This window comes from Micromys minutus (genome assembly GCF_963924665.1).
Source record: "Micromys minutus genome assembly, chromosome: 24".
Classification (NCBI taxonomy): Eukaryota; Metazoa; Chordata; class Mammalia; order Rodentia; family Muridae; genus Micromys; species Micromys minutus.
Genome location: NC_137959.1, coordinates 44,745,942 through 44,773,425, shown reverse-complemented (window position 1 = coordinate 44,773,425; position 27,484 = coordinate 44,745,942). Strand labels below are relative to the sequence as shown.

Below are 27,484 nucleotides of genomic sequence, written 5' to 3'. Positions count from 1 at the left end.
GCAGTTGCCTCAGGCCCTCTCCTGAAGCGGGTGGGAGGCTGAGGCACTCAAAAGGGTGTCAAATAGCAGCCTCCAAAAGGCCTCCGCCTTCAGTGGGAGGTTCTGGAATGCACAGGCTGAGAGACACCTAGAGCAGACCCTCCTCCACCGCAGTCCCCTGCCACTTCAGAACTTTGTCCTACCTGTTTTGAACCAGCCGTCCGAAGTGAAAGCACTTTTCGTTTCTTCTGGCTTATCCCAGTATTCTCGAAACACAGACGGTCCCCTAACTAGCAGCTCCCCTTCCTTTTCCTCGAACCCTGGGGTCACCTGAAGAAAGGAGGAGAGACATGAAGGTCAGAGCAGGGCAGTACTGGGGTCTCTGCTGCTCCTCTACCAGGCAGGTGGCTTCCAATTCCACCACAGACCAAATGTTGGTTTTTTGTTTTGTTGTTTTGAAACATAGCCTTTGGACATCAACAATTTGGTTCAAAGTACCCAACCAAGGGTGCTTTGATGTCAAGTAGAATGTCTGGGCACTCTGGCATTGGCATGGACACCGTGTGTCTTTATCACGGGGCTTCTGACTATGGTCATCTGAATGAATTGGCTATATAAGATCAGCATATGTACTTGTGCCTTGGCTGTAATGCTTGAGGCCAGTGGTAAATGATGGGGTTGCTGCCTAACGTGTCCAGGAGTCCAGGAATCGATACTTCTCATTGTTACTAGAGGATGAACTTTCGCTTCTTTTCTTGTGGTAGGGTCTTGTCTGGTAGAACAGGCTCTCCCCCACATGCACACACGGGCTCTCCCCCACATGTACACACGGGCTCTCCCCCACATGCACACACGGGCTCTCCCCCACATGCACACACGGGCTCTCCCCCACATGCACACACGGGCTCTCCTCCACATGCACACACGGGCTCTCCCCCACATGCACACACGGGCTCTCCCCCACATGTACACATGGATGGATAAAGGAGCCTGCTGACAAACCTGACGACCTAAGTTTCAACCTGGAACCCACGCTGCAGAAGATATCCACTCCCACAAATTGCCTCTGACCTCTACCTGTATGTTGTGTCACATGCATGGGCACATGCACAAGTGTACACACACATACACATGCACACACAAGTATGCCCATTTTCCTGCCTCTATGAGGCACAGTGATATAACTCCTAACTGAAGAACAAGTGCAGGAAAAAGAAATGAATAAAAATTTGAAAAGAAATAAAAGGGCTGCTACTTGCAAAAAATGCGATGCATATGTAAAACTTCCCAATATATTACAAACTCAAGTCAAACAATGTCCTTGACCTAGCACGTGAATTTAGCGAAGTTACTAGAGGATGCCGGTATGCCCGCCCAGAGCTAGCTGTGCTGCCACAGACCTCGGTGAACAACTAGAAACCAGCACTTGCACCCACTGGGTTATCTGAAACAGAAGATTAAAAAAAAAAAAAAAGGAAAAGAGGAAATATAAGAAACATTTGAGTATGTCTAATAATTATGACAGCACCTGCTTGCTGAAGATGGCGTACACAAAGTTAGGTCAGATCTAAGTGAACAGAAAGATACCATGTTCATGGGTTGGGACTTAGTAATCGTTAATTCTCCCCCCAGTGGTGTACAGGTGTGACATAATTCCAGTTAAGAACCCCAAATGACACTTTATAGATGTAGACAAGCTGGTTCTTGGCTGAGGAGCTGGGAAGATGGCTCCGTGGATAAGCCCTTGCTGTGTAAACGCCAAGTATGGCTATGTGTATCTGTAATGCAAGCATGTGGCCATCTGTATCTAATGCAAACATGTTACCATGTGTATCTGTAATGCAAACATGTAATGCAAGTCAGAGACAGGATTTTTGCAGGCTGGAGGGCCACCTATCTTGCTATAAATGGTAGTGAACGAGATGGAGACAAGGGTTAACACCTTAGGTTTTCTCTCCACATGCGTGCCATGACATGTGTTCCCCCCAAACACAAATAAAAAACTGGTGTGTGCAGGATTGTAGGAAGCAATAGCTCAGTGGCAGAGCACTTGCTGCATAGGTCCTGAATTTGACCCCTAACACTGCAAAATTTAAATTAAAAAACTGACATTTGTAGTTAAAGTAACTGAAGGTAAAGGCTTAAGCTGCTGGAGTCAGACTACACTTTTAAGACACTGTAATGCCAAAGGCGTAGCATGGTGCTGGGTGTTCAATCCACTCAAGTATGTGTAACTGACATTCACCAAGGTTGCAAAGGCAAGTTAATGAGGGAAGTCAGGTAGAGCTGGCCAACCGGATAATCATATAAAAAATAATAGTAACCTCTTCATATACTAGGCAAGATACACCTCAGACACAACCACAGGCTTAACCATGAATAAAATTAAAAAATTGGAAAAATGGAAAAAAATAAACAAAGCAGGCTTGATCAAATTACAATCTATAAAACACAGGAGAATTAAAAGACAAACCACGGACAGAGAATTGGTAAACCATGCATCCAGACAGAACTCTTCAAATAGTTCTCTTATGCACTGCTCTGAGTCTGTAGTGACTGGGACAGGCTAAACATCACCTAGAGCAAACCACACAAGTGCCCCAGAGAGAGTTCCTTTCCTAGGTCTGGTTTTCAAATGCTGGTGATAAACCAGGTAAAAGGAAACAACAGAAACACACCCCTGACATGCAGAAAACAGCTCCATAAAAAGGTCTGGAGTCCAGGGCTGACTCTGCAGCAGACAGGTGCATGTCTGTGATATCCAACGATACCTTAGCCACTGGAGCTAAACATGTGCTGTTTAGGACCATAAGTGCTGAATGCAGTCAGCATCCTGGGTGACGGTCAGGAACAAATTCCAAAAACAGAACAGCCAGAACCTATTGATAGTGGGATGTGAAGCAGCCCCGCCCCCTCCAGGAACCTTCTGAGCGGTTCTCAAATGTGCTGCATTGTATAACAGCCAGCCCCCAGGGTTGGGGATTCAGCTCAGTGGTAGAGCACTTGCCAAGCAAGCGCAAAGCCCTGGGTTCGGTCCTCTGCTCTGAGGAAAAAAAAAAAAAAAAAAAAAAGCAGGCCCCTTCCAGGCACTGACCTTAGAGACAGAGATCCTTAGTTTCAGAAGAAACCCTCAAAATTAATATTTATCAAAACTACTCATCAAGATCCAAGTCTAACAACAACTCACGTTGGTCAGTTTTTTGCTGCTGTGACGAGTTTCTAAGAGAACAACTAAGGGGCAGAGGAACCACTCTGCCTCAGTCTCTGAGGCTTCACAGTCCAGGGACTCCTTGTTCCTCATTTCTGGCCCCGTGATGAGGCATCCCAATAGAAACTGAGTGGAGCAGGGCTGTCCATCTTACGATACCAAGAAGCAGAGAGAAAAGAGCTGGGAGAGCTTACCCTTAGTGGTTCATTTCCCCCAAAATGGCTCTATCTCCCAACAATGCCACCATGTGGTGATTCCAGCAGGGGCTGAATCTACTGATTTCATCAGAGGCCTTGGGGTCCACCAACTTTCTAAAGCCCATTAGCTGTCATCCAAACTCCTTCTGAAGATACCTCAGACTCAATCACTAGACAAAACAAATGTCTCATAAACACCAATTAGTGAACGCCCACCACAAAGAATATCACTTTGCAGCAAAAAAGTAACACTTCTAAAAACGTCCAGTCTCAATGTGACTGTCCAGGGTTTTACCACATGATGTCTGGGAGGAAGCAGGACTTGAATGGAGAGCAGGGCTGGATGGAACCCCACAGCGTGGTCATTTCAGGCCTTTGTCCACCCAGGTGTCCTCACTGTCTTCAGATCCACATATCCCAATAATGCCATCCGACTAGTCACCAGCTGTGTTTGGCACCAGGAGCCATCCCTGACATCTCCCAGTGCACAGCTGCCTTACCACACCCCACCTTCCCTCTCAGATACCCCCTAGGGACCCCGCTGAGTTCGAACATCTTAGAGCTGGATTTCCCAGTCACATGGTTTAGTCAATCTTGCTAGTAAACATCACCTGTGTAAAAATCACTGCCTGGGTTCTGTTCGACTGGAACGGACTAATACACGTGGCTCTACACAGGAACACTGTGGCTAGAAGGCCAGTTGGAGTAACCCTACCACGTGCGACTTTAGAATCTAGTGAGTGAGAACTCACACACGGTGAAGCCATGCACCTCCCACAGCCAGCTATACAAAGGCTCCTGTACAAATCAGTGCCTGGCTCGTGCGGTGGGCAGGCAGCAGGGATGGGGATCTTTAACCAAGGCATCACTGTGAATCTTAATTTCAGCTTCTACACAATAAGAAACAAGAACCATGTATTCCCAGGCAAGTGGCATGAACTAGAAGCACACCAGCTTATTAACCCCGAGATACATGTCTGCCCCTCCCCCAGCTCTCAGCAGGCTGCATTTCTGAAACCTGGCCGAGGCTCATCCACAGACACTACAGGCTCCCGAGGATGTGCAGTTTTGTCCCGCTGTGCCACACGAGCTTTCCTGAAGCCAGCCGCTATCACAGCGTCAGCACCCAAAGACACAGCAGAGTCAGGGTCCTCAAGACACTGGCTCCCCAAGACTCTCAGTTCAATCCTGCTTGAAACCCAGCAAAACCTCAAACAGGTTCACCATGTCCAAGGTCATGGTGACAAACGCCCACCAATCCTGACTGGACTCAGTGCACAGCATCACAAGGGGACCACATTTAGCAGCCATGAGAAACAAATACTCCACTCCTGGGAAAGGAGCTGGATTCTCTCAAACCTACCAGCCCCAGCCTTTAGCCTTCTCTCACTTACATCTGCTTTAGTGATTCCACACGTGAAGTCACGGGTGTGAGCTTTCAGTGCCCATCTCACTTACTTTCCAGTACTACCCATGTTTCCCCAAACGACAGCATATCTCCCTTTTTTGAGATCAGGTCTTACATGTAGCTCAGACTGACTTGGAATTCATAATTTGACTACCCCAGACTCCTTAGTGCTGGGCTTACAGGCACACGCTGACACGCCTAGTATGTCCCCTTTAAAGGCCGAATGGTCCTCACATTCCACTGTGCACACTGGGTGCATAATCCATGCCGATCTCTTGGTCTCTTTATTGAGCTCTACACCGGCTGATGGTATCCACTGGCTGTTAAGAAGTGTTGCAGCAAACAAGGGCACAGTCTGTCACATTACCTCCTCCTGTATCCACACAGACGCGGTTGGAGCTTGTCCTTTCTTTTGTCCCTTTCTGATAGCCCTCAATACTATTTTCCATAATGACTATAATGTGCTCACTTGTGTCCTCTCTATGTCCTCACTCCTACTCTTTTGTCTTTTGATGGCTGCCACTCTAACAGAGATTAGTCACATTTATTTTGGCCTTCACTTGGATTTCCTTGACAATTACTGATATTAGTATTTTCTATATACTTGTGAGAAGTGTCTCGGTCTCCTGTCCTTATCAATGGGTTATTTATTTCCTTGCGAGTCAGCAGAGCTCCTTCTAGAGTTCAGATGCCAGTTCTTACCAGATGTGTGGTTTACTAGTATTTCCTCCCATCCTGTGACCATTCTTTATAGGTGTTTCATGACCAGAAGCTTTCTAAATTACCTGATCCCAGGAATTGATCTTTGCTTCTGTCTGCTACATTCCTGAAGTTAAACCAAACACCTGTGCCTAAAACACTGTCACCGAGCCTTCTGTCCCCTAGTACTGTTACAGTTGCTGGTGCTACACTTACGAATCATTGACTTGGAACTGGTTCTCTTACAGTCACGGTTTGTTGGGTGTTTTTGCTTTTGAGTAATGAGACTTGCCTTGACCTCATTGCACATGCCCAGGCTGGCTCAAACCTCCCACACCTCACAAGTGCTGTGATGACAGTGGCAGCGCCCGCCGCTGGTCTTGTCTGTCTGTATCTGGGCATCTGGTTCTCTCAACATTCACTGACGAGACACCCTTCCTCCTTAGACGTCTTCTTGGAATTTTTAAAAAACTGAAACACTCAGCTACAAGCTGACCTCTCATCCCCTGTTCTGCTGTGCCGGCCCACCTGTATGTGGCAGTACTGTCTCTGGTGGTTACAGTGGTCTTTGGTAGATTTTAAAGGCAGGTAGCTCAAGACCCACAGCTTTGTCCTTTTTGCTAAAGATTCGTTAGTTATTTGGGATCATTTGCAGTTCTATGCAAATATTAGAATAACTTCTGTGTCTGTGACGATGTCCTTGGTGTTTTGATAAGGGCCACATTAACTGTGCAAAACATTTTGAGCATCTATTTTAGTAAGAATTTAAAGGTTCCTTATTTATTTATTTATTTATTTATTTTTATGTATGTGAGTACACTGTCACTCTCTTCAGATACACCAGAAGAGGGCATCAAATCCCATTACAGATGGTTGTGAGCCACCATGTGGTTGCTGGGAATTGAACTCAGGACCTTTGGAAGAGCAGTCAATGCTCTTAACCACTGAGCCATCTTTCCAGTCCCTATTTTTATTTTATGTGTTTTCTACTATATGTATGTGTGTAAGGGTTTGTCTACATGTATGTATGTGCACCACATGTTTGGAGTATCCTCAGGGCCAAAAGAGGCTATTGGATCCCCTGGAACTGGAGTTACAGGTGTTTGTGAGCTGCCACACAGGTGCTGGAAACCAAACCCGGGTCCTCTGCAAGAAAGAGGTGAGCAAACTATTCAGTCCTGCTTTTTTCAATTATCAGTGTTTCACAGTTTCTGGCGTAGAACCCCCTTCGTCCCCAGTTAAGTTTGTTTCTTAAGTGAGTAGGACAATATGGGGAAGCCAAAGAATAGCTTGCAGGGCCAGTTCTTCCCGTCCTCAATTCTGTGGGACTGAATTCAGGTCATCCGGCTTGGCAGCAGCAAGGATCTCTATCTGCTGAACCATCTCCCTTACGCTAGTTTATACTTTTTAAAAAGGATATTGTATTTGGATCACTCTCTTGGCTTTTCTAGACAGCTCACTAGTGGTATATGGAAATGCTGTTTGTGTGTCCTTCAGCTTTTCTTTGTTTAAATCTGACAGTGTTTGGGGTTATGTCTATATAATTTCATGTTCTCTCTAAACAGGGAGACTTATTTTCCCCTTTCCAGGCTTGAGCCCAATCTTCTAGTGCTGTGTTGAGCAGTTAACAAAACAAGAAAGGTTTCCCTTGACTTGTTTCAGAGAGTGGAGGAAAACTAAACCCTGCTCATTCAGGATGATCTACCTGGAGTTTGTCATATCTGGCCTTTATGTGACGTGTGTCTTCTGTCTAATTTGCTCAGCACTGGTCATCAAGGGCTGCTGGATGTCATTAGATGTTTTTCTATATTCACTGAAACAACTTAAACATGGGGAATAGAGACACATAGATCACGGCTGCCTGGGGCTCAGGGTGAGAGGACCGTGGGGCTGCTGATGGCTACGGTTTCCGGAATGACAAAAAAGTTCTAAAGCTGATGGCAGGACTGGTGCAGTGACCACAAGTCCGTAAACACATGGCACCGGGCAGGACATTCGCAGGGTGAACTGTGCACGACTCACATCTCAACAAAGGACTTTAAAACCAAGGACCAGCAGTAAGAAACTACATAATTTGTTTTCCTCAGGGAGATGACAGGAGCCCTGAGCTCCTGGGAGGAAACTGGGTTCCTAGAGAAAAGGCAGGGCTAGAGGACTGTGGCCATAGAGAAAGTCCGAGAAAAGGAGAAGAGGTGGGGTGAGGTACTCCCCCAGTGCCCCACGTTTCCAAGCAATACTTGGAATAAATACATGGGTAAGCAGGCCCCATGCCCAGGAAAAAGGTATTGAGTGGGGCTGAAGAGATAGCTCAACAATTAAGAACACTCATTCCAGAGGACCTGGGCTAGATTTTTAGAAATTACATGTTAGCTTACAACTGTCTGTAACTCCAGCTCCAGAGATCCAAAGTCCTCTTCTGGCATCCACAGGTACTGTCACATGCTTCGTACAGATGCATATGCAGGCAAAACACTTATAGACATGGGGGGGGGGGGACTTCAAAGCTAGGCTATCTGCAAGCCAGGCTGGTGGCAAACCACCTGTCTTTTGGTTTGAAGATTTCTCCCTGGGACAGCTGCTTCCTGACTGGTCCTGAATGCAGAGGGTAAGTGCACTCACCTCACAAGAGGACACACGGCTGGCAATGGTGACCCCCATCTGAAGTAAGAGCCATTAGGTAAAGGACACAACGTCTGACCCTTCCCTGTGGACAGGCACAGCAGCTGACACATCAGGGCAGATGGCAGAGATAAGGTGGTAGGAGAAGGAAGGAGAAAGGAGAGGCCGGGGTGCTAGTAGCCACTGGAGGAAGGCGACTGCAGAGCTGGCAAGAGTGACGGCTTGTATGTGGAGATGTAGTTAGTTCTTTAGAGAAGCAACTCTGCTCCAGTCATAGCTGTTCTGGCCCACCCTACGGCTGCTGCATCCTCAGCAAGAGAAGCGGTGCCATGGTAAGGCCCTGCTTATAGGGTGGCATTATCCACAGCTGTGCAGCCATTTACTGCTGACAGACCCGTTGTCGCCGGTTGGTGTTTGGCTCTAGTGTACGCGAGTGATTTGAGAAAATAAATAAAGAAAGAAAAAGACAATGCCTGATGTGCTCACAGGCAGGGTGGCAGGAGCCAGCTGGAGAGCTGAGGCCCATGAGATGCGCATCACAGTCAGCAAAGCAGGCCTAGTGGGTGGAGGAGCATTTGCCTCCTCTACAGTGAGGGGTCAGGATGGGAGCCCTGGGAGACTCCACTCTGAGGAGCCTGTGAAGCTAGAATGACTTTAGAGGAAGCCCTGTCCACAGGCAGGAAGGGACCGGTGCAGCTTCTGCAGAGCCTCACTACCTGCCCGAGCTCCAAGACTCTGGAAGCTGAGGAGAGGAATGCAGCTAATGGGGCACTGGCTAAGTAGGTGAGGAGAGAGAGGAACTCACACAGGACCAGGCTTGGCAGCCCCTGCATCCAGGACATGTTCTTATCCAGCTCTCCTACTCCGTCCTTCTGAAGGACCCAGACTTCCTCTCACTGCACAAGGTCACTACCTAAAGAAGCTTCAATCACAGCTGACTGGCTTTGATACCTTCTCCTTGATCCAGGAACCCACCCTCTCCCTCCCTCCCTTCCTCCCAGAATCCTGACATTATAAAGGTCACCAGGCTGATGGCCAGACAAGCTCTTGGAAATCAGAGAGTCTAAGTCTGCTGCAGTTTTAGGGACCCATTTCCACAAGAATCCTTGGGTTTAGAAAGTCCAGGAAATCTACAGCAAGGAGTTATGGGTGGCCATCCTGTCAGTCATGAATAGAGGACAAGTTGTAGCTCACAGGGGCTTCCATAGGCTGACAGGGAGAACCTCTTCAAAGCAACAACAGGACATTGCTGACCACAGAAAACATGTCTGTCCTTTGTAAAAGACGAGGACAAGATGAGGACTTTAGTTTTACCCTCCCTCTGTGATCTGATCAGATGATCTTTCCTAGGCCAGGCAGGGGTATGAAGAGAGAGAGAGAGAGATCTAGGGTGATCACATGGTAAGTTCTAGGCTTTACTTGTCTATGTGCTTAGGCATGGAACTGAGGGCAAGCAATGAGCCCAAAGTCATAAACTTTTAAGTCAGAGAATCTGACTTTGTCAAATCCAGATGCTGGAACACACTTCCAGAAACAGCATCCCATCTTTAGACTGTGCTGAGGGTCTAGCGTAGACCAGGATGCTCATGGGGGTTCAAGCCAACAGGGGTTTGTGTGTTATCACAGCGGCCATAATCGGTTCAATGGGAAGGAATGCAGGGTCAGCTCAGACACTGTCCAGGGCCAGAGGGGCGGGGCATCAGCACCTGGCTGAGACTGCATAGGGCCATGTGTGCAGATGCCTGCTGCAGCCTGCGGACAGAGGCAGGGAGTTCCTCGTGTAAATCTGGCATTCTTAAGCCACTAGCAGCAGCCCCAAGGCTGCCCTCCACACCATACATATGGACAGGGGCAGTACCCATCACCAACTACCTGTGGAGCTTTTATTAGGAGGAGAAAGCCCCAACATTTAATGTCATATTCTAGAAGCCTCACAGATAAATGTCAGAGGATTTATAATTATGAGAAAACAAAGTGTCTATGAACTCAGCTCAAAATGCTAAGTCTGTGTGCTGTTCACCACAGACAGACAGACAGGCAGGCATGCGTGCGCACGCATGCACGCGCACGCATGCACGCGCACACACACACACACACACACACACACACACACACAGTGAGCAGCAATTTGCTGTGCATGTGCTAAGAAGTTACATCTCAACCTCAGACAGCTCCTGCCCACTCACCCTGACCAGGCCACAGCTCACTCATTTTCTGAACAGGTACTCCTGAGGTCTGGTACCTAAGACACCTGAATGGGGAAACCCACCGAGGTACAGCTTCAACCCTCCACGACCCTCCCTAAAAGAATCCATCAAGGAACAGAGGCTGGGGACTGGTCAAGCTGGGGGAGGCAGGCGGCCTGGATGTGCAGTTATCTGAGCTGAGGGAGGAGTAGGAGGGCTCAGACCAAGAGCCAGGAGAAGTTAGGTGGTTAGACACCTCAGCATGAGGGTGGCAGAGGCAGGGCCAGGTAAGGGCTCTTGGGCCAGTTTGACAAGGCCTGTGGGCGGGGGAGATAAGATATGTCCAGTCAGGTCAGTGGTCTTCAGAGAAGGCCGCAGAAGGAAGAGTCCAGAGAATAAGACCTCACTCTGTAAGGCACCAAGGCAGCTCCAGGGCAGCAAGGGACACCCTGACCCCACCTACAGGGGAAGGGGTGGAAAGTGTTCCTGGGACAATAGAACATTTACTTCATGAGGAAACAGGCTTTTCACAGACCTCAGCCCAGGGCCACCATGTCCCACTGGCCTCATCTCTGGAGCACCAACAACCACCTTTTCCTTGGGAAGGCTAAGGGCAGTGAGGGCAGGACCACAAAGACCTCAACAGCGACCTCAGTAGGGGTGGACTCCAGGGAGTGCTGGGAGGCCTGCTGGTACAACTTTAACATTGTGGAGGAGAAACTGACTCCGGGTGGACACGAGACTCCCTCGCTCATCCCCCTTCCTCAGGGTCACAGTGACAGCGACATAAAACACTGTTAGTCTCTGGGATAATCTCTTCCCCAGGCCGAAATTCCATTTCCCATGAATCCTAAATGTCTCTATGGCAGAGGTTCCTTGTGCTCAGAAGTTCTTAGCTCTTTTAAAAACATAACTTATTTGTTTTTATTTTATGTGCATTGGCGGTTTGACAGCATATGTATGCATGAAGGTGTTGGAACTGAAACTGGAGTTGCCATGTAAGCGCTGGGAATTGAACCTGGGTCCTCTCCAAGAGTAGCCAGTGCTCTTACACACTGAGCTGTCCCTCCAGCCTTCCAGTTTTTAGGTCTTATGACCCTCAATCAAAGAAGACAGTATCTCCTTCTTCTCCATACTTGCCAAGTTAAAAGTCACATATCAAGTTGAGAACTACTTTCCTGGAGACGAAGGGGCTGAACACATGGGGTTCCAGATGGCACCAGTACCTGACAGCTCAATGCTCCCACAGGCCCAGGCTGTGAGGATTGCTGCTGTGCTGCCCCATTCTGCTCCTTAGTAAAACCATATGACCCCCCTCAAGATGTCCCCAGGGACAGAGCCATGGGGAGGAGGAAGGCACACCCAGGCTGAGCTCCCTGCTGTTCTGGGAGGGAAAGGAAGGTCCTCTTGGGTGAGGCTCAGACACACTAACACACAACCCAGGCACACCCCTCAGCATCTCTGTTCAAGGCTGCCCCACCCCTGCACAGTGAGGAAGAAACCTCCAAAGGATGACCTCACCTTTGTCCCCCTCTCATTTCCCTCCGCATGGATGGTGTAGGGGGACCCCTTCTGTGGGTTTTCAGACACGATGCGTACTTCCACTCCTGGCAATGGGGTTCCCACAGAACCTGTAGAAAAATGGGGGAAAAGGTGGGAATTGGAGAGCTGCAGTCTTGGGTTTGGGCTATGTTTCCTCCTATATATGAGACATGGAGCTGCCTGAGATCAATGTGGGCACAGGGGCAGACTGCGTGTGAGCAGCCAGGCCATGAGCCGAGTCTCACCGAGGCTATATAGTAGTGGCTGCCAGTGTACAACCAGAGTCACCAATGGTCATGCAGCCCTGCCACTGTCATGTGGATTCTTAGCTACTCTTGCCTGGTCAGGAGTTGGCCACCCAGATAGATAACCCAGGGAAGATTTATATAAGGGGACAGATATGTGCAGGGACTGACTAAAGCAGACTACAAGTGCATTCCAGAAAGGGCTAATGTCAAAGTGGGCAGGGTTTGTGTTTAGGCACCTATGGTTTACTCTGTATACTGGGCTGCCCCAAACCTCTGGAAGTACACTTTCTCCTGCAAAGTTAAGATAGACCCAGTTGGTAGGCACATGGCCAGGAAGTCCCCGTGGTTCTAGACAATGCCCTGGGTTGAAGTTTCACTCTGCTGTTGACTTGGAGCCCTGAGCTCACATGCCTTGGTGCCAACAAGCACAGCAGGAACAGGGTGGAGAGCAGAAAGGTCACCACAAGCAGGCACTAGGCCAATGTCCAGACACACCTTTCTCCTGGGGACTCACTTATGTCTTCAGGCCTTTATTTTAACCATGCAGTTAAAAGGTGTCTAACAATACACCTCTCCCAGACAGCAGCTCAGTGGACTCTGCTCACAAACTCAGTATCGTGGGCTCAGGCTCCTGGTGAGCTGTTTGCTTGGTCCATGGTTTAGATGAAGCACATGATCTTCCATGGCTGATGTTCTGATGCAGAGCATAAGGGGTGTGGCAATGGAGAAGCTGCCTAGGGATTTTTTGACTCCAGGTGTGTAGATGCCTAGGCCTCACCTCTTGTCAGAAGTGAAGTGAGTCACCCCACTCCAGACAGCTAAGAAGCTCTGTCTTTTGGGTTCTGAGGCTTTAAAAATAAGAATGACTGGGCTGGGTGTGATGGTGCATGACTTTAATCCCAGTACTTGGGAGGTAGACACAGGCAAATCTGTGAGTTCAAGACTAGCCTGGTCTAGAAAGCAGGTTCCAGGACAGCCAGGGATATTACACAAACAACAACAACAACAGCAACAAACTTTCTCAAAACAAACACCTCAGAAACAAAACCAACAACGATCAGGATGACCAAGCAGTGCATAATTAACATGTCAAAGCTCACAGCTCAGTGCAGTGTGGACCCAGGAGACTGTGCAGCCTCTGCCTCTCCAGCTGCAAAGCCTCATCACAGCCACCCCAGTGGAAACCTCCTTCCCACTGATGCCCAGGATCTGCTTTGTCTCTGCGCTTTCTGTTCTGGTGCTGATGGAGAAGACACCACACAAACTGTATCTTCAGTATCTAAGTGGCGAGGGCTATAGACAAGGATGTCTTCAGTGCCACGGTGGGGTCATTTCCTCTCTGTCCCATCATCTCAGAGTCCCTTGTCATCGGCTAGGCTCACATGCTCTCACAGCCTTCCAGGTGACACAAGGACCATGCTCCCCACTTCAGGAAGTCCCTCTTCAGTGCTGAGGTAGCTGCTGACCTCTAGACCGCCATGCCATTCTCCCAGCATTCATGTCTGCGAATATCTAGCTGACGGGACAAGGCCTTGACTCCCAGAAATCTGACTGTTAAGACAAACTTCCACCAATAGTGCCCAGCCAGCATGTTTCAGTCAGAGACTGTCTGGGCGTCTAGCCCCTTCATGCCTACGGACCTCACAACTGTGTGTGGGCATGGCCAGCCCAAGGATTACCATCAATTGACCTGTCACCCTCTGAGATGAGGTAGAAGACATCTTGAGGTGTTCACCAGAGTCACAGATCACAAGCATGCCCTCAGCAGACAGGACAGCTAACTTCACCAGCAACCTTCATCACAGTACAGCAGACGTCTTCCCCTCAGAGGGAGGAATGCACTTAGTTCCCATGCCTGCTGAATTCCTATTCTAGAGGCCTTAGGAGCCCCGCAAGCTCCAAGCTGCACTTGATTGAGGGTCATCAGGCTAGGAGCCGCTTCCACGTCTTGGGACAAAAGGAGAAGCCTGTGAGTGGAGCTGAGCCTGCCTGGCCCAGAGCCACCTTTGGTAAGCAGTGTGGTGTTCCCCTTCCCTGCCCGTCACACACACACAGCACCAGAGCACCACAGTGGATCCAGGATCCATCTGAAGTCAACACCATAGGAACAGGGCCCCTCCTAGGCTGGAGCAGATGGTAGCAGTCATTTTTCTAACAGCTGGCCACTCTTGAGAATAGTATCAGCTCTTCCTCGACAATTGGCCTTTGGCCTCTATATCTGAGGGTGTGAGGGACATAGCCTGCATATCTGCATGTCTGGGTCCTTCAAGTGAACTCAATGATAAGGTTCCAGAGCCCTGTCATACTGGGCTAGAGAATAGCTGGTCCCAGCATCCCACACCCAGTCAATGGGCCAAAGTGAGAGCATCAGACAGCAATTCAGAACTCCTTGGTCAACAGCAGGCCAGCAAAGGCAGGTCACCAGGGACATCAGGGTCCTTTCAGCTCACCTTACATTGGGTGAGAAAATGGGTCCTATATCCTCCATGGCTGTATATAATGATCCTTATAGCTTAATGAGAATGGTATCAAATAGCTCACACAAATAGCCCCCATGACCTCATGAGAATGGGCCCCATGGCCTTGTATGAATAACTGCCCATAGCAAATAGTCCCCAAAGCCCTATAGAGAGAGTCCCTATGGCCTGGTGAAAATGGTCTTCACAGCCTTGTGTAATGGTTCCCCATGGCTACATGTGAACAACCCCGTGGTCATGGACCACCCCTGGTGCCCTATGCTCCTTCCTGGCCTGGCTTCACTTTCACTCTTGCATTTGCCGTCCTAGCCGTCTGGCTCCCCACAGTTTGGGAGTCCATCAGAAGGTCTGGTCCTGAGTCTGGTCCCTAATGGAGTGACCTTGGGCAGCTCTGTCCCCTGGTCTGTAGTGGTGTAAAATGGTCTAGCACCAGGGGCCATATAAGAAGATGCACACAAACCTCTGCTGTGTGACTGTTTTCACACACACACTGCTCAGTCACAGAACACACTCCATGATGCTCCCATGGAGAGAGGTGACCAAGCCTCCTGCTGCCAGACCCTGGCGTGCTGCGGCACCTGTTTATAGCTGGACGTGGCACACCTGGGCTGAAAAACCTGTGTTCAAGGCCTGGTCAGTTCCTCATTCTCAAAACTCAGGGACTCAGCAGAGGCACAGCGTCCTAGCCAGGGTCATCGGCGTCAACGAGAAGGATCACAGGAGGGAATGGGGGAGATCCAAGATGGCTCCCTTAGTCTGGGAACCACCTTCCATTTTATTTCTGCCAGGCTGCTAAGGCCATGGAGGAAAGAAGCTGGTGCAGATGCGGTGCCGTATGTGATGGTCACAGTAGGCATGGGGCAGGCTGGCTGACGGGCCAGGGTGCTGACAGTGTTATCCAGGGTTTGACACCCACATAATTCCTAGTCACATACTGCCTTTTCTGAAGAAGCACAAGCCTGCACTCCATGACAGTTCCCACAGGAAACCACTGCTTGGGTACCCGCCACCTATTCTCCGCGCCTGCCTCAGACCTAGCATAGCCGTGCCTGCTCTATCTCCAGACCTCTGCCATCTCCTGACTGGCCAGGGACCTCTACCTAATCCCCAACCTTCTCTCAAACACTGAGGCACAGCATCACCGTGATCCACACAGAAAGTCAAAGGAAGAAAACCCAGGCTACCTTCAGGAAGGACCATGCTGGAACCACCAGAGTCCAGGGCTCATGGACTCACGAGGGTGGAAATAAGAACATGAAAAATACCCTGACAGCAAAAGTCACACGGGAACAGTTAACAAACAGATGTATCAGCCCATGCTCAAGTGTGTATTGTGTGATATCGATCCACACTCACATAGAAAACCTATACAGATATTCAAAACTCTATCAAAGCTCAGGACACACAGGAGCCAGATGCTTTCGGATGACTGCCAGGTCCCCAGGAAGGATAGATGGATGTTTTGGTCACTGAGCAGGGAATGAGCTGTACTGCACACTGACACGTGAACTCATAGCATGGAAAAGCAACTCCCCAGGATGGGAACTCAGGACTGCTGCTACTGCCTAAGGTGGGGACGTACTGGCAGTGAGGGGCTAAGGTGGGGACGTATTGGCAGGTGAGGGGACTTTCCCTGAGGCTGGGCTCTCTCCAGGGCATTGCCACTCATTTAGGCTTGAACAAGGCACCTGCCATCTTCCCTCCGCCATTCCCTGGGAGAAAGGGGACAGGAGCAAAGGATGCACCCGAGAAGATGCAGAGGGCAGTGTCCTCCAAGTTCTCTTCTAAGTGCAGGTGGATCAGGAGCCATATATTGGGCACTGGGAAATGGAAGAGAAACCGCCGTGGGGCGGCTGGTACCTGGCACACGAGCCTCCTTCAGGGGGTTGGACAAGGCCATGCCGATCTCTGTCATGCCATAGCGCTCCAGCAGTGTGTGGCCCGTGGCGCTCTTCCACTTCTCCAGCAGTGGGACAGGCAGAGCAGCGGAGCCTGATACCATCAGCCTAGGCAGTACAACCACAGGCCTTACTTAGCTCTTCCTTATGAGCACACAGAACAGTGCACAGACATCTCTCTTCCATCTCCATATCTTACACATATGATAAAAGACAGTTAGGGCAAACTGGGACTTTTCTGGGGGTGGGGAGGATGTTCAAGACAGGGTTTCTCTGTGTAGCCGTGGCTGTCCTAGAACTCACTATAAGGACCAGGCTGACCCTACACTCAAACGTGCCTGCCTCTGCCTCCCCAGTGCTGTGCCACTGCCACCTGGCTAAAACTGAACTTTAAAAAATGGACTTTTCCCGGTGTGTTTATGCAAACGTAAGCAGGTCTTTCAAGCAGATGTTGGCTGAAGCAGTATCTCTGGTCGCACGATCCTGCTTACCAAGTCCTGAACCACGGTGATCATGCCCACCAGGTTGCCTATGTCAGGCAGGAAAGGCCACAACACCTGCAGGAGGCAGATGCTGGACAAGCAGAGCTGCTGAAGCTGGGAGACACGCAAGGGGACATGCAAGGGGACCGGAACTGGCGATGATGACAGCAATGACAGTGGGGCAGCGCTCGAGTCCCCATTGCTCTCTGCTACAGTCCCATAGCATGCCACTTGCAGAAAGGTGGGTCCTTTGTGTGTCCTCTAATTGAAGTGGGAACCAACTCCACTCTTCTCCAGAAGTGTGTGACAAACAAGAGCCCCAGAAGTCTCGTTACCTCTACTGAGGATTCTGTGTTTCAAAGATGGCAGCTGTGCCTGTGGTTCTATGGGTTTGGTGGGATCTACTGATCCTCCCCTGGGTCTGGCTCCTAAGTACTGGATGCCCCGGGATGTTTCAGATGACAGGGTAGGGGCCCATAGAGGAAGCTAGCAGCTGTACCTTCAGAAACAGGCCTCTGATTTCCTCAGTGTCTTTATGGACAGGGAGCAATAGAGTACCAGGCACAACAAAATATAAAGCCATCACATTTGTTTTAGACCATCCCGAAACACCTGGGGACACAAGGCACTGCTGTCCAGATGTGGGGCACACACTGTGGCTTGGAGCTTTAAATCAAAGTTGTCCCCACTTCAGTCCCCTTCCCATGGGTTACATCCCTGTCCCTCTGGCAGAAGAGAAGTGTCCTATCCACAGCTGCTGAAAATGTGGATCTGGTCCATGCACGCTGATCCAGTGTGATTGCCTCTGGTTAGATATGGAAAGATATGATGTCACTGGGCTCAGGAGAGAGAAGGACAAACTTCATGCCACTGAACAGCCCCAGGCCTCAGCTCATGGCTGTGAGAAGAGGGCCCTGTCCAGAAGCTGGGGAAGGAGGCGTGAAGATGGTGAGCAGCGGGGGCAGTGTGAGGGGCTTCAGAGAGAAAGTCAGAGAAACAGTAAGAGGCTGGCTCTGTTCTCAGCCTTCCACAGGCGGAGAAGACAGAGATACCAGGGGTAGACAGACACATGGCCGTGGATGACATAGAAAGAGAGAATCCAGGCAGAAGACAGAATACAGGCGTATGCAGAGGCTGCCAGATGCACAGAGCTGTCATTTAATGGCAGAGAGCTGCGCAGACACTAAGAATGGGTTATGCCTGCTGACCACCATGCCTCATGGAAGGAATGTGGGTTCTTTCCACTCACCTAATTCTTTCTTTACAAACTGCACGCACAAAATCCTGCACATGAGGCTGCGTGAAATGTGTGTCACAGTAGTCCAGCAGTTTGCTGTAGATTGTGGGCACTGCCATGAAGACGTTAATCTGTGGAGCTTCAGAACTCAACAACCTTTCCCAGACCTGCAGGAGACAGGAAGCAGCATTCAGCAACTAGAAGACAGCATGGCCTCCAGCCACATGGTGCCTCCTACCTCCATTCCAGATCTGTCCTGACAGAAGCTGCTTCCTGGGTGAGGCAAAGGTGCCCATCAGTAGCTCCAGCTCAGAGGGGCTCCTGTGCCTCTGAAACTCTACCACTGGACATCTGTGGCTGGCCTGTGAAGAGGAGCAATCCAGAAGCAACTGCAGCCACAAAGGGACCATGAGGCAGCGTCAGGAATCTGGACAGCACTCAGTGCCAGGGGAGCTAGGTCTGTCATCTTATCCAAAAGCCTCATGTGAACTTCGCATTTTACCCCACAACAAACGTCTAATCAACCTTAGTATAGAAACATTTAAGTTTCTAACCAGTTAGGTTTTTGTTTAAGTATCTTTAAGAAAAGTTAGTGTCCATTTGTTGCTCTGAGGCACCAAAGGGTCATCAATGCTAAGTAAGCAAGCCCTATTGTTATGGACCCACTCCCTGCTACAAACACACACACACACACACACACACACACACACACACACACACACAGAGCAGATCTCGTGCCCTGGAAAAGGTAAGCCAGGATGTTGAGTAGAACCTGTGCAGGGGCACCTGCCGCTGAGCCGTAATAAGAGGCCTCACCTCAGATGTCAATAGAGGAAACACGCCTCTGGGACCACACAGCCATCCATCAGAGAAGAAAAGGAACCAAGAGCACACAGGGGCAGAGCCCAGAAGGCCAGTGCTGGGTTATCAGACTAGGGCACAAAGGCATTCAGCACTGTCAGGGGTTCAGATGAGAAACAATGAGACTATAGAGGAAGACTGCAGTCTCCCATGAAGAGCCACCAGAAAACCTGAAGATGCCAAAGGGAGGGAGTCTGCCTCGTGGACTGAAAATTCACAATTGTCAAAAGGACAATTTCTCATGCAACCCTCAAATTCCCAAGCTTCATCCTGCAGGGACTGACAGGAGGCTCTGGTTTCTTACAGTGACAGACAGAGGTCTCAAGACAGAACAAAAATGGAAAGAACCAAGGTGAAGGACCTATTCCTCCCAGTTCCCAGAGTAGAAGTCAACCAACGGGAGCCTGTTCTAGTGTCCTTCAGCCCCTGCTCCGGTGACACTTCCCTACACAGGTCACACAACTCAGTGACGCTGGCCATGCTGCCACATCCCTGCCTCCTGTCTGCTGGAAAGGGGAAGAGCAGTGACTCCATAGGTCCTCTGCAGAGGAGCCAGATCTGTGCTGCTGCTCACAGGCCGCAGATGGGAGGAAGCTGTGGGTCTACACAGGGAAATGACCCTGATTAAACATGAACATCAATTACGAGAGAATGCAGGGGAGACATGACTAGTGACTACTAGAGTTGGCTGCACTGAGTGGGGATGTGCAGCTGCAGGCCCAGAAGCAGGAGCCTCTAGAAGCCATAAAAAGCAAGGTTCAAAGACCTCAATGGAGCCCTCATTGTGTAACTCCCTCCAATATCTTGATTTTGTCTCTACCAGACTCATTTTAGACACCTAAGAAAATAAATGTGTGCTTTTTTGTTGTTGCTTTTTGTTTTCAAGACAGGGTTTCTCTGTGTACCTTTGGCTATCCTAGAACTAGCTCTGTGGATGAGGTTGGCCTCAAATTCACAGAGATTTCCTGCCTCTGTCTCCTGAGTGCTGGGATTAGAGGCCTGTGTCATCACCAGCCAGTAAATATGTATAGCTTGAACACTGCAGCCTTCAGTGATTGGCTAGTCCTGCAGGAACCCCTGATCCAAACTTACCTGCTGAGCACTGAACTCCGGCAGCATCACACAGGTGGCTCCTACCCAGAGTGGACAGAGCAGCTTGTTGACCACGCCATGGACATGGTGCAGTGGGAGGACATGAAGGATGACATCGTTTTTTGTCCATGCCCATGAGTGGACCAGCCCAGTCACCTGTAGGAACAGCACTGCCTATGATCAGGGTGAGAGGATGCAGGGACGGCAGTGGCAAAGAAGAGCTCTAGGGGATGCTGACCAGGGGAGGACGAACAGACATGGCTCTTTGCTCCTGCCTTCTAGTGGCTCCTGAAGGTGATGATACTGGCTCCAGCAGGCCACCACAGCCTGCGTCTCTACTAGGGTAGGAGATGCTCTCTGAGCTGAGCATCTCCTCCAGGTGGGATGCTGCACACCACCCAGCACACCTGTGTGCCTGATGGCTGGAACCACACTTCATGCGCCATGTGCCAAGGGGCCAGTGGGATGACTTCCGCCTCCTGTGTGTGCTGCCTCACACTTCACTGCTTTGTTCCCACTGTAAGGAGACTTCCCTGGACACACACACGCTTTCTAGAAAGTGAGCAGAGTCAGTGACTGACCGGTGGGTTTTCCAAGGGGCTTCTGGGCGTGGAAGAATACAAAGCTAGCGCACACGGCTGGAGCTGACAGAGAAGTGGCTCCAGTTTCCAGGGTGCGCCTATAAATCCCAACCTCAGGTACTGACTACGCAACAATTCAGTTTTGGTGGCCATTCAGTGATCCCCTAAAGCCCCTGTTCTTGTGTGCCTCACCACCATGTACTGTAAGCTGAGGGGTTACATGAACCTGCTCCTCCTTGTCACCAAGCATTTCAGAATTTACAGTTAAGTAATGACAGTTGTGAATGACACTGTAGAAAACAGCAGGCCACTCCCAGGAAGCACCTCAGGGCTCCACTCTGATGACCATAAATGGGGCCAGGGAGAAAAGTAAACAGAGGCTCAGAAGCACACCAGCACTCACCACAGCTGCTAGGTTACGGTGGGTGCTCAGTGCACCCTTGGGCCTCCCTGTGGTCCCGCTGGTGTAGAAGATCATAGCACCCCGGTCACGCCACTCCCTCTCTTGAACTGGCTGTTCTATGGGCTTCTCTGCTGCTCCACGGTAGACGGCAGGCGTGAGAGGCAGAAGAGGGACTCCCAACCTCTGAGCCAGTGGACTTAACCGTTCCAAGTACTCCTGGCCAACCACGACCACAGAGCTCCGGGAGTCCTGGATAAAATACTCCAGTTGGGCCTCAGGGTGCTTCCAGTACAGTGGGACAGCAACACCCCCGCTCATCCAGGAGGCCCACTGTGCTACAACATAGGAGACATCATTGGAGCACAGGAACGAGACCCTTTCTTCCTGCAGGTCCCCAACCTTACAACCCCGAAGCCTGCAGATCTCCTGGGCCAGACAAAGGCTTCGGTCATACAATTCCCTGTAGGTGTGACGGCCATGTTTGTCAATAAGGGCGATCCTGTCCCCGAAGGCCAGGGCACGGATGAACACCGGGGCACTTCCATCTGTGTGGGCCTGAGGAGCGGTATGCAGGAGGCGATATCCTCTGTGTCTTCTGGGAGTCAGCTGACTGGAGGCCAAGGACCAGATGAGACGCCTGAAGGGCAGTGTCAAGTGGGGTGGCATCACACCAACAAACCACTGGCAGGGCTGGGGAGGATGAGAGCACAGAGTGTGAACGTCTGCTGGCCACCTAACCCTTGTCCATAGCAAGCTTTAAAACACACCTTCCAAGAACCCCAAAGGCTGTGATAACATAGCATCCCCTAGATAGAGGGGCTAACATTCTCAGTGGTACAACCTGTTTAGAATGTGTCTAGTATCAAAGCTTTTTATTCGGATTCTTTAAAGAGTAAGAAAAAAAATGCAAAAATCCCAAATAATGCCACAATAGGAAAACCAAATAAAGTGTACTTAGTAAAGTCTAAATAATAGATTTTGTAATTCTGAGCCTGGAAAATCATTAGTTAGAAGAAGTAGGCATTGCAGGGTCTCAAAAGTTACCCTTGTCCCTCTCAGAGCACATCGGAGACACAGCCTGCTCAGGAAGAACACAGAGCTGCTTCTCTCCAGCTTGTCCCAAAGCATAGTCCCTCAGGAACTGCAACCCAGAACTTAAGGAAGGCAAGTTCATAAGGCTAGACAACATCAGCTTGTCTTCCCAAATACTACTGAATCCTAATGAAATGAGAGAGGAAGCATGCTCAGGAGAGGGAGCAGGTCACTACTGAGCTCTGTGGAGCTGCTCTGGGGACCCTGAGGTCCCTAGAGAGCAACACAGAGGGGGCCGTCACACTTCCACATTGGCTCTGCACAGGGCACCTAGCAGGTCCAGAGACCACCCAATGTTCTGGATCTGCTTCCCGCTGCTAGCTAGCAATGTCCCTTGCTCTGGTTTTATAACCCTCATGTCACATGTTCCTTACTGCCTGTCTGGTCTCCATCAGTTAGAACACATCACTCCCCACTAAGGAAGGCCCTCTGGCTTCTACCACACCTACACACTAATCACTTGTGGCTTTCATTAGAGCAGCCCCCCAAACACCTTTAAGAGTCAAGAGGCCACACCTGCCTTAGCAGGCACAGCTGAGCTGGATCAGTGATCAGTGCAGAGGTTCTGGTGGGTCGAAGGCACTGCTACCTGTCCTTAGAGAGGCAGTACATATGGATATGCTAGACATCAGTCATTGAAGTCAATAAAAATACCTGCTGATGGGAACCTTGCCACCACCCCAGGCCTAAAGTTCCCTGACAGACACAGCAGCTGGCATTCTCTGGGGTGGCAGCTGGGAGCCCCGCACCATCCTACAACGTCCAGGGGAAGGACAAAAGCAGGATATACCCTGCCTCGTCTCCCTTCACTTCCCTCTACATCTCGAAGCACAACTGAACGCCACAATCCCTCTGTGGGGTCTGTCTCCACTAGCCTGTTCTCTCTGACACGTACCAACTTTTCTTTTTCGTTAGCTTGCCAGGGGCAAGCCAACACACCACTGCCTGCTATACGTGCTAAAAGCAGCTTCTCATTGTGTAGCGCTAGTTCCTGGACCTCTCTCTGTAGACTAGGCTGGCCTCGAACTCAGAGATCAGCCTGCCTCTCTAGTGCTGGGATTGAATGTGTGTGCCACCACACCAGGACAGCTTTATTCTCTTATATACAGACTACTTGCAATCCTTCCATAATTACCTAACAAAACAAATTCTATATCAATAAATAGTCTGAGTACTAAATTTTGCTCTGTGCTCAAGATCTTTGGGAATGACTCTGTTCGCCTGCCTTCTTGCTGGGATTGGTTGCTTTCGCTTCTATCCAGGCGCTCTGGTCAAGATAGCAGAAAAACACCTCAGTTCTCTGTGCAGAGTTAGCTCGTGGCTGCTTGCAGGCTCTATGCACACTGGCTCTGCACAGGTCAGTTCTCAAACATGCTGGCCCCTGGAGACCACATGGAGTCTAGACAAAGCGGTGAGGGCCCCACAGCTGCCCTCAGCTCTGTTCCACGAGGGCTCAGAGGTCTCTGTTTGCACCCTGGATTTCTACTTCTATAAAGACACCCCAAAAAAAATGCAGGCGACAGGGGTAGGCAAGAGAAGCCAAGAGCTCAAAAGCCATGTGGGCTTCCAGAAGTCAGCAAGCATGGAGAAAATCGGGGTGCTTTAATTCTCAGGCCAACAACTTCTCTATTTGTTCCACAGTCAGAGATGCCAAAAGAATAGAAACCCAAATAGAAGACGTGCCGTGCAGTATTTCTGAGTCTCAGACTTGTGACCAGACTCCTGTGAGTTAGAGTGTGAGATTTCTCAGGATGCTCTGGGGAAGAGTGGATGAACAGAAAAGACAAAACATCTGTCACTCCTCTATTTTCTCAGCACAAGGGAATAGAAAAGAGAAACTCACAGAAGCCTTGCTGTGTGAGAGACACCAGAAGCATCCAACATAATGCTACACCACAGCCTCCAAAATGGCACAACCCTCCTTCCAAAGCACCCTGAGAACCGAGCACTTGGGATGTAGCACCTGCTGCCGTCACCCAGGTGTGGGAACTCATCAGCATCAGGAAGCTGCACAAAGGAAACCTGAAGACCAGGTTCCTGATGAAGAATTGCCTGGAGAAACTACGGCACATGGGAACAACATACAAGGCTATGGGAAACCCATCCTGATATAGGCCTCTAGTCCTAGGGAGGCCAAGAGTTTGAATCCTGAAAGAGAAGCTCTCTTAATAGTAGCACAAACACTGGCAACCGTTCCCCTTGTTGCAATAACACCTTAGGGACACAAAAGTTGAGCAAATAGTATGCTCACACAAGTGGTAATTGGATAAACTGACGCTAACCAATGGTCCTCAAAAAAGCATAGGTAGATCACGCGCTGACACTCAAAATTACATGTGCAACAGGGTGCTAGCCTCTGCCAATCTATCTGGTAGCCTCCTTATGACACCTCTGTACCCCGTGAGGTGGTAGGGCTGAGTCAACATGGATAATCAGGCATAAGCAACACAGCAGGGTGGCCATAGGCATTGGTGATGATGCAGCTACCTCTGGGGTAGAGTCCTGAGCCCTGTAGCCATGGACAGACACTGAGCATCAGGAGGTATCAAGTCAGGCTCCTCGTGGAACAGACTCAGTTACAGCTCTCATGGGGCCCTCATTCTATGAGGCGTCACCCACATCAGAAAGAACAGTGGCCCCTGTGAGGACACACTGACCTTGAGGTGATAGGTTAGGGGTGGGGGGGTAGAGGGGTAAAAGCAAACTGAATCCTGTGTGGGCAAGTATACTCACCCTGGGGTGGCACTGCTACACCACCTCAATTCTTATAAGTTCCACTATGTCCTACTCTCCTATATATGGAAATGGGACCCGTCCAGGCCTCCAAAACAGCTTTGGTCTTCAGGCATGCGCCTGGTCCAAGCACTTAAACATCTGACAGTGCTGAGGGAACTCCCAGCTCATCTAATCAGGGCCAGCTCTTTAGGGCAAAACGAAGTCTGAATACTCAGGGCATTTGGCTGTGCATGGCCCTCTGGCCCACTTCAGGGATGTCAGAGAATGTCACATGATAGCTGTGGTTTGGCAACTGTCAAAACTACATGTTAAAGCAGCATGTTGAAACCTATATCCATTCTAGATAATAAACAACTATTTTTTAAAAAATCTGGTGGCTGGGGTGTATTGATAGGTGTTGTTAAAAGATGACATCCCAGGTTTCGGCACCAATGTTAGGAAAAAGATGAAGAGAGTAGCGGGAGATATGGCCCATGGAGGTGCGGTGAGGCCTGGGAGGCAAGGGAGAGGCCTCTGGGGGGCCCATCTTGGGAATTCCTTCCTCCTGAGGGACCAGCCACATGATGGTATAGTACAGAATAGAGTTTATTCAGGTCATGGGGAAGTTAAGAGGGTAGTAGAGGCAGTAGGCAGTAGAGAGACAGAAGAGAGGAATAGAGGAGAAGAGTAGAGGCCGGCCATGAGCACATGGAGAGAGGGGGAGAAGGGAAGGGGAAGAGGAGGGGGGTGGAGAGCAAGAGAGAGAGGAGGGGCCAAGCAGCTCCATTTATAGTGTCAGGTAACTGGGGCAGAGCATACCAGGCTATTGCCTGGTAACTGAGGGGTGGGATTTACAGAATTAGGTGCCTGTCTAACATGCAGAAAGCCCTTGTTCCTCTGCATCACCTAAATGGGGCATGCTGGAGGCAAAAGGATCAGAAGTTCAAGACCAGTGTGGATACATGTGACCCTGTCCCTATATTAAAAAAAACAAAAACAAAAACACCAAGACAGGTATGTTTACATCCATCTCAAGACAAGGGCAGCAGGGACATGTGTTTCACAATAATCAAGTTGGCTTTAAGAACACTTTGTGAATTTCCGATTTTAGGACTGCCTCTCGGGACAGTCCATGGGTTAGATGTGCTCCTACGGCAGTATCTGAAGGCTCTTACAGGTCTTAGTGGTCGGCCACAGACAAGTTCCCTCCCAGGATGTGAATCAACACACTTTTAAAGAAATTTCCGGACCCGCTTCCAAATCCAGCAGCCCTTCCTTGCAAGCACACTGGTTCCGTCCTTGCCGCCATAGTCTGCTCTCGAGACCCATCCACCCTTCCGATCCAGGATCCCGGCAACTAGCATCCCACAAGGTGCTCGGTGCAAACAAATCAGTGAGGGGCTTCGTGTGACTTCAGCCCCCCGGGGGGGTGAGTTTACCATACAGAAGTTTCTCTCTCCCGCTATGACAGCCCAACAGCTCCCACAGCCCCCTGATCAGCGCCACCTCACCTCGGACACCCGCTTTCTTATTCTCTGCCACGCGCTCACCTGAGGTCAGGCGGGGGGGGGGTCACTGGGGGTGGGGTACGGGAGTGAGAGGTCGGCCAGGTGGGCGGATCCGGCTGGAATGAGTCCTACACCTAAAAATGTCCGCGGGGGAAAAGTGTCCGTCGATCTAATATGTTCCCCGCATGCAGAGCCTGGGTAATGGGTTCCGGAGTCGAACGTTCCTGCTCATTTGCATACATTATCTGGACTCGCAGGTTCTGAGAAAAACTGCCAGAGAGCAACCTTTAGGTGCCTGACAGTTGTTACCGGACCTCTGGATCCATTGTTATGATAAGACAAGTACCATGTGTTGTTTGCTTTGGGTCCGGTTTAGCGGTTGTTGTTATTGAGACAGTCTCACATGGCCCAAGCTGGCTTTGAATTCACAATGTTGCTAAGCATGACCTACCTCTACCTCTTGAGAGATGACTAGTTATGGGTTTGCTTCACCACTTTGGCTTACACAGTGCCAAGGATGAAACCTGGGGCTTCGCACATACCAGACAAGCACTGCAACAACTCGGAGCCGTATCCTCAGCCCTCAGTACTCATTTTAATAGGCAAGATGGGCTTCCATGGCCAAAGGGACCATACACCTGTGGTAACCATCTTCTCCAAAACAGAATGTAAATGGGCTCGCTTGGTCCCTGAAGAGGGGCTCCTAGGCTTGCAGATGGGGGTCTGCATTCTAAACACACCAGGTGATTTTTAAATCTGCAACACAGACCAGGAACTTTGACAGGATCTAGGCAATGTCTCATTCTGTAGCACGGGCTGGCATTAAACTCCTGGTAATCCCACGGCCTCAGCATCCTGAGTATAGGGATTACAGGTCTGTGCCACCACAGCAAGCTTTAGGGTAGGATATTAAACGCTTTCTGTACAGTAAAGATAAACCTTGAAAGCTAGACACTAAGGTTCATTTGTCAGTGGCAGCAAAGCTAGAGACACAACTCCACTACCTGCAGCAGCCGAAGAAGCATTGCAGATCTCCATGTAGGCAAAACAGA

General features: G+C 49.9%; 1 protein-coding gene across 3 annotated transcripts in view; it reads right to left on the bottom strand.

Annotated features, from left to right (window-relative positions):
- ACSF3 (acyl-CoA synthetase family member 3) overlaps positions 1-26,502 on the bottom strand; it is a 38,244-nt gene extending 11,742 nt beyond the window's left edge. For 2 of the 3 annotated variants that reach the window (XM_080936780.1, XM_080936782.1), the window contains exons 1-7: positions 26,436-26,474; positions 21,118-21,807; positions 20,134-20,289; positions 18,193-18,347; positions 16,424-16,569; positions 11,818-11,927; positions 183-309 (exon numbers count right to left, since the gene is read on the bottom strand). In XM_080936780.1, the coding sequence (XP_080792906.1) occupies positions 183-309; positions 11,818-11,927; positions 16,424-16,569; positions 18,193-18,347; positions 20,134-20,289; positions 21,118-21,783 (1,360 nt within the window). In that variant the 5' untranslated portion in view covers positions 21,784-21,807; positions 26,436-26,474. Of the gene's footprint in view, positions 1-182; positions 310-11,817; positions 11,928-16,423; positions 16,570-18,192; positions 18,348-20,133; positions 20,290-21,117; positions 21,808-26,435 lie in introns of all 3 variants that reach the window. The other variant, XM_080936781.1, reaches the window with a different exon arrangement.
- Positions 26,503-27,484: the final 982 nt, after the last annotated feature.